Source organism: Marmota monax, unplaced genomic scaffold (assembly GCF_021218885.2).
Source record: "Marmota monax isolate L192 unplaced genomic scaffold, Marmota_monax_Labrador192_F-V1.1 WCK01_AAM20220418_F8-fsc00132, whole genome shotgun sequence".
In the NCBI taxonomy this organism is placed as follows: domain Eukaryota; kingdom Metazoa; phylum Chordata; class Mammalia; order Rodentia; family Sciuridae; genus Marmota; species Marmota monax.
In genome coordinates this window covers 1,800,760-1,814,459 of record NW_026695199.1, presented here as the reverse complement: position 1 = coordinate 1,814,459, position 13,700 = coordinate 1,800,760, and the positions used below count along the sequence as shown (strand labels likewise).

The following is a 13,700-nucleotide window of genomic DNA, read 5'->3' as shown; positions in this document are numbered from 1 at the left end:
TATAATTACCAAGTTTGAATTAACACAACAAGTATTGGTGAGATTTTAAAATAAAATTTAAAACTTGAAGAAAATATTTCAAAAGGACATCATAGCACGGAAGACAGGAGAATAGCCATATATTCCCAGTTTGCTTTTTATATGACTTGCTCTAGTCAAGTAATATATTGAACCTTTCTGAGACTCACTCACTTTCTCTGAAAAATGTCTGTTGTAATATCATGGTTTTAGAATTTTAATAACAATTAATAATATCATAGTGCCTTGCAGATAGGCACTCAATAAATTGATAAATAGGAGTTCTTTTATGATTACCAACATAAAAGGTGAATTCCACAAATAATGTGTTTCTGCTTCATAGACTCCACCTGGGTTGGGTCCTCAGTAAATAATATAAAGTAATATAAAACCTCTACTCTGTGATTAAAATCATGTTTTGACATGCTTTATGAGCTCTTTTCATATGGATTTTTGATAATATGCTTTCAAAATTATTGGCAGATCTACTCTTTGTCTGTACTTCAAGCTGGATAATGGAAAATGATTTATACAGTTTTATTGAATTTACAAGGGTTAGAGTAGCCACGTTAATTATTGCTATGTCATTCTCCAAGGCTAGCAGGAACTGAAACAAAACATAAGCCAAACTAAATGTAATTAGCATTAAAATGACTCAAGCATGAAAAATAATCGAATGGGTCCTGGAGTGTTATTCTCGACAACAAAAAAGATCCTACTTGTTTGCAAACATTCATTTTAATTCCCTTTACCTCATCATTTGAAATTAGAGAGGTATTTTAGGTCCCTCTCATATTTCTCAATAACATTTTCTTAACATTGTGATGTATGGTGTCATATATAATTAATCTAACTTTTAAAACTAGATGATAGCAGCTGAAAATTTTCACAGGATGAGTACAAGGAATCCACCTCACTAAAGCATAATCATTTGTTCTTTCTAACTGTATGTTATTCAGTGTTACTGTTTTCTGATTAGAACATTCTCTTTTTAGAGTACAAATTCTATCTTCCAAATTCAGTGAATTCTATGTTGAATTTAAAATACAATGCTACCCGAGAAAAATACTTTTACATAGAATTTCTACCCAAATCCTTCTTCCTAGACCTTGGGTTAGCAGCAGTAAATATAGTCAGCCTTCTGAATGTTGCACATCCACAGATTCAACCAATTACAGATAAAATATATTCAAGAAAGAAACCATTTCTGCAGTGAACATGTACAGACTTTTCTTTCTTACCTTTATTCCCTAAACAATACAATAATGGTTTACTTATTATTTGCATTGCATTAGGTACTATAAGTAATCCAGAGAAGATTTAAAGCATAAAGGGGATGTTCATAGACTATATGTAAATACTATGTAATTTTATATAAGGAGTATTTGCAGATTTGGGGATCCATGGGAGTCCTGAGGGATAGTTTTCTTTACTATGGACCGATAACAGTCAGAAGATAGCCTAAATATGAGAAGATAGAAAGAAAGAAGAAATTCTAAGAGAGATAAAAGAAAGTATTGTAAGGAGATATATAGGGAAAGCAAGGCATGGGGTAAAGCAGATAACAATAGACACAGATTAGTGTTTTGACTTTATAGTCAAGAAAGTTGCTAGGAGGTGACAAGGAGGGAAAGCTAGGACTGTGTTCTCAGGAAACAAGGGTCTCCTCAATGGATTTCTGTAATTAGGAGAGAGATCTAGCAGTTTGAGAGTGAAGGAGCCATGCAGGGCTTCCTGGAAACACAAGCTGATTCCACAAAATATATGCCTCCTTCTAGTTAGATCAGAGCTGATGTGTAGCAGAACCACACTTTTTTTTAGCTCTGTTAGCTCTGAATTTTTTTGGAATATTTCCACACTGTTGGTAAGAAGCTCTTGTCAGAGGCAGTATGTGTTCCTTTTCTGTGAATACTCAGACACATTGTGGGTATATCTGAATTTCTGAATTAAAGAAGGACTCTCAGGAATAGCAATAGCAGGGTGTTCCAGGACACTCCAGCTTATATGGCTGGTGTAAATTTTGATAGGCACCTGTGTCAAAACTGTGTGTCTATTACCTTTAAGAGGAGCATATTAACTGGGGACACTTAAAAAGGCTTGAGGTTAAGTCTCAAATGGGCTCTGAGATACAATGATAGGACCAAAAGGACCCAAGGTATAATTTTGACTTTATTAGATATGCCTGAGATCCTATTAAATGAGTGTAGCAATATCATTAAAAACAAACATTAATGGGAAACATTTTTCTCTTCATGATCATCGATTAGAATTATACAATTATAATTATATTTGTCATCCGAGTGATTTGCAAATACAGTATAAATCATTCATTTCTTTTTTTTTCCTACTGTAGTATTGCATTTCAATCTAGTTTTAAAATCAATATACTTTACCTTCTTTCCTGTCACTTCCTGCCTTAAGAAAAGAAAAAGCCCAGGGCTCTGACCATGTTTGAACTTGATGAGCTCTCTTATAATGAGATGCCTGGGCACATGATGCCTCTATAACTGGATTTCAACAGTTATTAATAGCTGCCTTCTTCCCTCTTCAGGGTCAGATCCAGTGGCAGATCCCATGAACATACGCAATGTGCTACCTAACATAGGCATCTACAGACTTGTCCAATGGACTATTTTAGACAGAACTTTTATATAAGTTTTATAAACTTTAAAGGGTATGAAGGAAATAAGTCTACCTTTGAAATAAACTGTAAAAATCCATTAAAAGAACATTGCCTTTAAAGTATTTGAAAAGCAGATAATTATCTAAGTGAGAAATTAGAGTGTCCTATCTTATTATTCTAAACCATGGGTTTTAAGTGATCTTGAAATGAAAAAAAAAAATTATTTCTAGATATTGCTTTTTCATATGTAATTCTCAAACTTTTTATATCTTTATTTGCATTTTTTAATAACTTCAGTATGTATAAATATGCAAGCTCTAATTCTATATCTTGAATAGTCAGTTTTCAAGTAAAATACAGATACCTATCTGGAGATTATCATTAAGTTAATTATAATGCATTTCATAATTGTATAGAATGTGTTTCCTTTCATAATATAAAAAGTAAAATCATGACCTTCCAAATTAGTAATTTTGTTGTCAAGTAATTTCTTTTCCTTAACTCTGAATTGTTTAAGTTAATGCTTAAATTTTATGTAGTGTGTTTTTATTATAGAACAAAGGGGTCTATATTAAAATATACTGAGATTAATGTGAAATGTTAAAACTTACAACCTTTTTAAAGATATTACCTCATATAGTAAGTATTTTTTGTTTTGTATTTTTCATCTTGTCTTTCAGACATATTATGCACAAAGTGTCACAATTTTATAGAGGATAAAATATGATTTCTTCTCCCTTTTTTATATCTAACAAGGACATTAACTCACAGATATGAAGTTGATAAAATTTATAACATGACAATATTACCACTTATCTAGCAAATTTTTAGAGATAGGAACTATTCTAATGTCCTAGATAACCATAAGACTCAGTAAATACTTACTACAACCCTTTGAGGTAGATGCCATTTTGTTCTCATTTTGTAGATGAGAAAACTGAAGCATGAAGATAATTGGTTTTCCCAATATCACACGATAATGAGTGTATTAGTTAGATTTGTTCAGAGAGAAAAGAATCAATAGCATATGTGTATAGTTATATGAGGGGGGATCTATGAGCAAAATTGGTTCTTGCAATTCCAGTTACTGAGGAGGCTCATGACAGGGTGTCTACAAGGTAAGACCCTAAGAAACTGGTAGCTTGACTCAGTTTAAGTCAGAAGGCCTTAGAACCAGGAAAGCAGGTGACATACCTCCCACTCTGATGCTGAATGCCTGAGAAACCCAAGGGAAGGAGGAGCTGTTAGCAATAAGTCCTGGAGTCCAGTGGCTGTTGAGCCTCAAGTTCTGATTTCCAAGGCAGAAGAAAAAAGGTCCAGCCCCATTATTTGAGAAAAGACCAATTTACCTTTTGCATGTGTTCTCTTTGGGATTGTTGACCAGTGGATATACCACACAGAGGGCAGATCCTTTTCACAGATTAGATTCATGCACTAATTTTCTCTGGGAACCCCCTAATAGACACTCCAAAAATAATGTTTTATCTAGGTTGCTAGGTATTCCTTAATTGAGTCAAGTTGAGACCTAAAATCAACCATCATTGTGAGTGATTGTTCTTAAAGGAAAAACCAAGTAGTATGGCTCTGGAGTGTATAGCTAACCTCTAGGCTACTTTTCTATATCAGACTCCAAAGAAGGAAAACCAGTTCCATCAGAAATGATGATTTCTAAGGAAATTTTCACTTAGCAAGACTAGCACTGTGAAGAATGAAAACACTGGGGTTGATAGAAATAGTAAGTGTGGTGGAGAGGGGAAAGGGAAGTAGCTATAAAAAAGGAGTTGCAAGAACATAGAATTCGGAAAAGTACAACATATATTCAAGGCATCATAAAGAGGGCAGTTTGACAAGATAAGAGGGTTCTTTTTTTGATAATTCTTAGAAAGATGAATATGTTCAAGGTGCTTGCTGGATATTATTTGATATATCATTACCAACATTAAAATAAACTCATTTTCTACACAAATAGGTTTGATATTCGCAATTGTGTGTTTATCTTAAATGTCAATCTGTTACTAACATTATGACCCTTTATTTCATTCACCCAACTGACTGAGTAAGCTATTATCCTGTCAAGCATTCACTTGTGACTCAAAGTGGAACATTTTTAAAATGAATGTGTGTTTATATATATAAAATTTGGACACTAAGGAAAACTTCAGATAGACTTTCCTACTTAAAAATGCAAAATCAAAGTGAAGTATTCCTGATCACAGTACATATCACTGTCTTTTTTCAGGTAAACCAGTGATGATAGTGACAGAGTATATGGAGAATGGTTCTTTAGATACATTTTTAAAGGTAAGATTTGGAACTAAGTTAGTTAGTTATTCACAGTGTTATTTATATATCAATCATGTCATTGAAGTTGAAACTGAGAAAACTTAAAGTTAAAAGGTTTTAAATGGATAGAAATATGTGGAGCCAGAATAACTATACTCCAGAATTAACTGTGGTTTGAAAAAATGTGCTTTTGAGAAAATAAATCCAAATTACGTCTTTGTAGTTTTTTTTAGGCATATGTTGATTTGAACAAAAAAAAATAAGGAAACTGGGATTGAAAAAAAAAAAGAAAAGAAGGGATATAGGAAATGAAGGGAAGGGAAGAAAAGAAACAAAGGAAAAAATAAACTTTACAAATACTCAACTTTTGAAAGTGCATAATGTCAAGGCGAGCAAGGAGAAATATCTGAAGTGTCCCTTCAGTCTTAAGGAAGGCATCTGTGGGAATCTATAAGTGTTCATAACCCACATGAGGACCAGTCACTGAGTCATTGTTTACACTAGCAGAAAAGTCATGTGGTAGGAAAGAATAGTCGATATTGTCAGATCTTCAGATCCGGTTTCAGGAAAAATATTTTTATGTGTACTTCCCCAAATTTTAAATATTGACAATTCATTTTTATCAGTAAATAAAATATGCTTGTGTCTGACAATGAAACACACTTAGGTCTGATTAAACCTATAGTCTAGCAGTAAGTCACACTATTTCTTATTTCAAAATCACCATCAGTTAGGCCTTATGAATCTGTGCAACTTCATTAAATTCAGTACCTTTAACAAAAACAACAAATTTCCAAAATTGTTAACATTTTCTGTTAGCAGTCATCCTTCTCCCTATCTGCTAAGATACTCCCTTATCTACTCTGACCACTTTATCTTTACCTCAGTATCTCTATACAGTTAGTTACTTTTAAATTGCCTAAAATATATTCGTTGTTACCTCAGGCAAGTACTAGAATGGAGTAATGAACAAACTCCTTGAATAACTGCTAATAAAGGAATTACAATTAAGAAAAGGTCAACAAAATTAGATTTTAACAAGTGCTTTCAAAGCCTTTATCTTTTTTGACCAGATCAACATTAAAAGTTAACCAAATATTTTCTAGTATTTTCTATTCTCCTTCAGATAGATATTGCATATACATTTTGATGGATGGTAATATTAATTGGAAGATTGAAGGAAGATCCTTTCATTTTTCCTCCTTCGAAGGGTATTGCTTCACTAATATTTCTACACTGTCTTTATAGAAAAACGACGGGCAGTTCACTGTGATTCAGCTAGTTGGCATGCTGAGAGGCATCGCTGCAGGAATGAAGTACCTTTCTGACATGGGCTACGTGCACAGAGACCTTGCTGCTAGAAACATCTTAATCAACAGTAACCTTGTGTGCAAAGTGTCTGACTTTGGACTTTCCAGGGTACTGGAAGATGATCCTGAGGCAGCCTATACCACAAGGGTAAGATCTAACAGAATGCATTTCTGACACACTAGACTAGAGATATTTAATTTTTAAAGATCTTAAAGGAAATAGCAAAAAGGGCATTCCTCTAACAAAGTCAGAGCTATCATGAGAGAAAGAGAAAAAGAGAGAGAGGGCGAGAGAGAATCGAAAGCTCATTTCTCTTTTTCTATATCACCAAATTCAAATATTAAATACTGGTAAGGAAAACATTCACCTTCTGAATCTTAATTATTTACTTTTTTCTGACTATACTAAAATAGAACATCTGAATTAAGAATGGGTGTAACAACATAAAATCATATAAATGTTTAAATCCAAGGCAGTTAAAGGTAGAATCTCCTATATTAAAAGAAACGGTAAAAGAAAGTATATATGTATACACACATAATGATGATGTAAACATGTATAGCATCACAGAGTGTCCTCAATTGCAAAATAAATACAGAAATATCTGGACCTTACCTTTTCAGAATTTATGTCATTGGGGAAAAAAGTTATTCTTCCGAGAAGTTTTGAGTTACTGGAGTTATTGCAGTGCCTCACTACTTTTCTTACATACTCATGGCAAGCTTTCATCTATAGGAAATTGGGCACCAACACATATTTTCATACTTAGCAAAATTCACCACTCTTTTCAGGAGCAAAAGTAGTTGCTTTGTGAACTGATACAGCATATGGTTGACAATTTTTCCTATGTAAAACTGTTGACATTGCTGCAAAGAAATTTTTTGGGTCATCTATGATATTGGATTTATTAAGTCTGAAACACTTACAATAAATAATTTTTGTGTAATTTGAAATCTTTTCAGTGTTATTGAGTTAGATATTCTGGATGTCTAAACTCCTTATGAAGACAGGGGTTTATTGTACATCTTTTCACCGTCCAATTTGGTTAGCTTTTGTTTGAATGTAGAGTAACAATTTTGCCATCTCTCATTCTAAAATCCATTTAAAGGTGCTACATATGTTCTTAAACATCATAAATTTATAACTATAGTCTAAATATAAGTTCTTTAATACATTATAGGGTTGTTTTGTTTTGTTTTTATATTGTTGTATTGTGACTTATGGTTATTCGGGGATTTGTACTGTGCTGAAGGGCAAGAGTAATTTATCTAAGCAAATGAAGGTTTCCAAAGTTAAGCTTAATAAATCAATAAATTAATTGATGAGTTATCCCTACTCTTCTAGACCTAAGTAGCATTGTCACTATTTGCATTAAATGAAGCTTCAATTAAGAATCCTCCTGGGATTATAGTTACACTTAATAAAATTGACCTGAGCAAGATTGAGGTTATAGAAAAGTCTACTGCCAGTGTGATTGTTGTGTTAGTTAAGTGCAAAAAGTAGATTTTTCAAGGTCTGTGTCAGTATGTTATGCTGCAGAGTTGGGAGTGAGAGACAGAAATCGTGAAATTCTTAAGACTTACTCTTCTGAAATGGAGTGTGGTAGCATTTTATGGAAAATATATATACTGAGAGATGATTAGATAAGGGACTGTTGGAAAATATGCTGACTTCTATCATGGTAAGAGGATCAGAAGAAAAATTATGGGCTGAAATACAACATAATAACATATTTCAATTCTAAGAGTCACTTTAATCACATAGTGTAGAATATCACATCTCTATGAGTAGACAGGTTTCATGATATGAGCTTGCCTTTATTCTTAATTAACAAGAAGTTTAAAGTAAGTTTTTTTTAAAATGGATAGGTAAAGAAAGAGCAAGATTATTACATATTATATAGAGTTTGCATATAAATATCTAGAGTTTATATATAATGGTTAGATAAATTATATGTATGTGTATATATATATATATATATATATATATATAAATATATACTCTATAAATATATACACATTTAATTATATATTAACTATATAATCTATGGTTATATAGGTTTGCCTGCTTTTGAGGAGAAAAAAAAATCACGATGAAGGAGGCAGGATATAAAATTATTTTTTTCTACTATCTAAAAACCCAAATTCTTATTGTGGTGAGATTTTCCCCAATATTCTAAGTTTAACAATTTTTTTTAATTTGGTAATTAAACAAGATACCCATTTCTGTGGTTAGATAGTTAACCAATAAAATATACAAATGTGTCATCAAAAAAAGAAGGGAAATATATCAAGTCTAAAAAACATAAAATGATGTTGAAGTAAAGTATAACCTAAGTTTTTAACACATGGAATTTTCCACCTTCTCTTATTAAACTTCTCAGGGTTGCATTTGGCAGCCTAGACATTATACTCTAAATTTCTGTATTTAAAAAAAAAAAAAAAGCATGCAGAGAATTTGAGTCCACTGCTCTACATTAGAAGTCCTGAGAGTGTACCTTATTGATTTGCTTGACTGCCTGCTTTTCCCTACTTAGAGCTGCCATCCTGAGGACTGTAATTGAGATGTGGGTCCTGTGTGTGTTCCAGGAGTCAAACAGAATTTAAACTAGAAACCTTCCGGACAGCCAATTAATAGTTAGTCTACAAATGCTTATGGACTGGGAGATGGAAAAAGAGACTGCGTGCTGTCAAACAGATTCACTTAAAAATGCTACATCTCTTTCTAGATCTTTTCAGTGAGGCAGCAATATCCCTAGACACATTTGAGGTATGTGAGGATTTTAAAAATTCTTTTTTTAAACTTAGGGAGGCAAAATTCCAATCAGATGGACTGCCCCAGAAGCAATAGCTTTCCGAAAGTTCACCTCCGCCAGTGATGTCTGGAGTTATGGAATCGTAATGTGGGAAGTTGTCTCTTATGGAGAGAGACCCTACTGGGAGATGACCAATCAGGATGTGAGTATGGAACTAGTCTTTCTCACTCAAGTTGAGAATGAAATGCTTTGTTCTCTGAGTCCGGACACTTACATTGTTTTTCATTTCTGGATATGACAGTTGCTTGAAATATATGAAATTTTTTGCTTACCCTGTGATCTGTTTTGTTGTTGTTGAAATAGTCTTTATGCAGAAGCTGAAAATATGTTATTACAAAGGAACATAAGTTACAGTTATATAAAACTCACTGTGTTGCCAGATTGTCTTAGCTGTGTTATAGTGATGTGTCTTTCAGATTATGTCAAAATCATTCTCAAAGATGAAGAAAGAGCCATCAACAAATGAATACTGACAAGCACATTTTTATGATTTGCATTTGATAAAGGAGGCTAATAATCTAAATCAAAAGTATGAATGATATAGATTTAATAGTGAATGTTCTTAGAGGATAAAAAGAAATGGTCTACATTTCTTTACATTACAAAATGTAAAAAGACTTGTATTATGTATTTAATTTGATGAAAAAAAAACAGATTCTTTCCCTACAATGGAATAACTATCCATGCATATAATAACAGAATCCTAATAGTAAAGAAACCATGAAAGAATCTTCTATTCATTTCAGAATGTTTATGATGTGATGCCAGGAACATAACTCCTTGCTCTTTGCTTTTAAATTTTTCTATTGTTACTGTTCAAAATATTCATTTTCATTTTGGATCATATTGAAAATTGATATTTTTCCCTGATAATTGACATGTTTCTCTATAACAATAGTTTTACAGGCAGTTAGCTAGAATAGATCAAGCCCTTACTATGTGTCATACATTGTCTTATGTGCTTTATCAACAAATCGTTGATTGTGTCTTTCTAAAACCTGGATATTGAACTATCTCAACCCAATATTTGAAACATTCATATTTTTCTTCCAAATATTTCTTTCATTCATACTCTGTAACATCTCCCTTTCCCATGTATGCCCTCAGGAACTGAGAGAAGATAATGTAGCTCTCCTACTGAATTTTATTGAAATAAAAGTGTCTTGCCAGTAATTATTTTTCACTTTTCAAAATAAAAATTCAACTACTGTCTAAATTAAAGTCAATCTCATATTCATTTCAAAGTGTTTCCCACAGTTCCAGGGCCAGCCTGACCAAGTTATGTAAAGTGGGGATGAATGATCAAATCTTTGTTCCTTTGTTTCTTTGTTTCCAAAGACTATAGCTGGATTCTTCAGGATTGGTCTGAGTGGAGAGGTAGGAAAGAAGGGACAAAATTATATCATACATTGGGGCTGTTGAGGCTTCTTGTGGAGAAAACATTAAGTCATGAGATCTCAAGTGAGCTACTTGTCTGAGCTTTTCCAGGACTCTTGATTGGAGGCCCCTGCTAGCCCCTAGAAGAGGAGTGTGTGCTCCAACCCACTTCCTAGATCTCTTTGTACTTGCTCCCAGTTCCACACCTCATATTGTCTTATTGCACCAATCACATATTAGCTACTAGCAAGGGACATACTTTCACATATATACATATTCAGTTGGATGCTCTCCTTATGGTCCTTCTTTGGGTATTGGTATCACAGACTATTCCAACCATTTTGCCTTCTCCAAAATTCCCCAGGTGAGATGTCTAGGTCATACACCCATTTTCCCAAAAATTATTTCATAGCATTCTTCTCTTGTAGCAGCAATAAATCAGGTTGATATATTTCTGACTCTCAGCAAACATATAGCAAGAGAGCTAATCTCCACTTCAACTAGGATGGTATAGCTATTTTCCTTTGTGACCCATTCACTTGGCTTGGGAAGGGCAGTGCTTAGTTGTGTTTCTCTACATCTGAGAGGACATATCAGTGTTATGATTTAAGGGACAGGACTGTGGTCAAAATTATTATTTTGTTATCATTATATTTATTTATATTTATACTTATAATGCCCCTTAAAGTTTAGAGAAGTAAAACAACTTTCGAAAGGTCACAAAAAATAATAAAAGTTATACTAGAAATTTCAACCTAGAACTGTATTAAAAACAAAAATCTAACCACCAAGTCTCATTTCAATACTATTATTGCCTTTAATTTTTATGGAAGTTTTTCATTTTTGTTCAGCCAGCAAGCCTTCATATGGTGGTCCCACCCATGTGTCTATTTCACTCAAAGGAAACATTTATCCCTTATTTCCCTAGTTAATTCCTACTCACACTTGAAATGATTTGAGTTCTGATTCTGCCACTCAGAATCAACCATGCAGTAGATCATCCCCATTTTTGGCAATTATGTCTAATATAGTTATGTCAGTCACAGATAAAATTATAGATAAAAGTAGATTATGTTGTTTGGTGAATATTCTTTCATGCTTTTGCTGGTATTGTCCAAGTTTCCTTATGCTTTTTTACTGCTAGTTGATAGGTAGTCATATACTTTCACTATCCTCCAGCTCTCTCATCTTCCTTGTGAGACCAGCACATAGACCCTCATTTGCAAATGGCCAAAGTACAAGAAGGAGTTCAATTGCACTTCAGCTAGTAATGTGTCTTTTAAAATCCCCTTGGCCATTCCCATGAACAGAGTGCTGGGTCAATGACACTGCTCATTGTGGAGCATTATAGCTGCATGGAGAAGGACATAGGAACAGGGAGATTGTGTAGGGTGATGAGGAATTTGTCTTAAATCCTTCACACCTCCCTTCATTTCATAGGTTACCTGTTGGAATCTATATCTTGTGTAATAATTCTCAGTTTTTCTATCCTATGTCCATTTTTCAAAGTTCATTTATTTAATGCTCAATAGCATTGTTGACATGTAGTTATCATCGAATCCACTCTCTTAAATACTTTTCTTTGGCTTTTATTGTTCCTTTTTAATTTTTTCCCCTGATTCAACCATTTGAGTGCCTTGATACTTTTTAATATAACATAATTTCAATGTATTCAGAAAAATGAGAGGGAATGGTGTTGTAAGATTTTTAGGAAATTATAAGAATAAAAACTAATATTTTAGTTTTGACCAAGTTTTCCAAGAATTTGATGAAATTTTCAAAAGATGATCCTATAAATATAGGCCATTCTAAAATAGTTTTGTTTAATATAAAATGTAGTAAATGGCTTGCTATTTTCTCAGAAAACTCATAGTCATCTGTAGCACTTGATTTCTAGATACAATACTAAGTGTGACATGCCCCAAGTTCTATCCAAATTTATATCCAAGAAACATGAGGGATCAACTGTATTTGAAAATCATGATTACTGACTATTTTTCTTGGGAAAAATTCTCAAAGAGCAAAGTTGAAGTACTGATCTAACAGTTTCAAATGATATATCCCATGATGTATGCATTGTAAATACTATCTGATCTAAAAAGTGCTTTGCCACCATGAAAATTTACATTACCAAGTCATACAGTATAATCTAAATCTCACAGGGGAGACCTTCCTCTGTGCCAGGGGAACAAAACACAGCAGTAGGTTGCTTTTGATTTAGGATTGCTGCTACCATTGCAAAGAAAAACTGTAACCCCCCCCCCCCCAAAAAAAAAAAAAAAAAAAAAAAAAAAAACTTTAATGACTAGGATGATTTTAGGTAAATACCAGACCATGAACTCTGATTCAATCTCAGGAAGCTAAGTTAACTTCCCATAGGCAGTATAAGCCTATTTATTAATATCAAACAACCTAAAGGTCAGTTTTTTTTCAGATTCAGAAATAAAAACCAAGTTAAATATTTTATTGCATTGCATTTTTGCATTTAGAGACAGTGTCTTTCATTTGTATTTATTGAGGAATGTATCAATCCATAAATTCAACTGAAAATAAATTCCAAATATTCTCTAACTTATTTAAGTAATCATTATTCAGTCTTCCTGTTTAAATTATTTTTTTCATTTTTAAAGGAAATTAGTTTTCTGTACTTTCATTTTCCTACAAATTTTAATCCAGCATTTTTCTTACAACTTTGGTTGGTATAGATTTTACTTATAAGGTATTGAGAATATTTGACTCCAAAAGTTATAAATAGACTTAAATACTTTGCATGATGTATGATTTTCTATGTGTGTATATATATGTCAAATCAGAAAACATACATGTATACATATGAAAGATCTAAATATGTTCCTACAGTGCCATATATGTGTGTATACATATACATATGGTATAGAAATTTAAGAAATATGTTGTTTATTACAGATATATCACATATACTTATTAAATTACTGGAATAGTTTGTGGTAAAATAGACAGCATATTATAATTAAATTAGAAATATGTGAATTTATTTTCTATCCACATTATGTAATTTACTAAAGATTTGACAGCAAGCAAATTTTTCTACTTCTTAGCCTCAGTATCGTTTTTTTCTATGAGAATGATGGACCAAATAATATTGATTTTCCTTGATAATATTGGTCTTCTAAGTATAGTACTGTCTTTAGCTGTAAATATTTTGGAAACTGGTATCCTCCTGATAGTTCTAACCCCTTTTCAAAAAATGATACATAAAAAATACCAATGCTTTATCTGAAAGATCTTGTCAAA

General features: G+C 32.6%; 1 protein-coding gene across 10 annotated transcripts in view; it reads left to right on the top strand.

Annotated features, from left to right (window-relative positions):
• Epha5 (EPH receptor A5) overlaps positions 1-13,700 on the top strand; it is a 341,095-nt gene that overhangs the window by 303,894 nt on the left and 23,501 nt on the right. For all 10 annotated transcript variants that reach the window (XM_058574024.1, XM_058574023.1, XM_046428770.2 and 7 more), the window contains 3 exons: positions 4,881-4,942; positions 6,173-6,382; positions 9,043-9,192. In XM_058574024.1, coding sequence (XP_058430007.1) covers positions 4,881-4,942; positions 6,173-6,382; positions 9,043-9,192 — 422 coding nt within the window. The remainder of the gene's footprint in view (positions 1-4,880; positions 4,943-6,172; positions 6,383-9,042; positions 9,193-13,700) is intronic.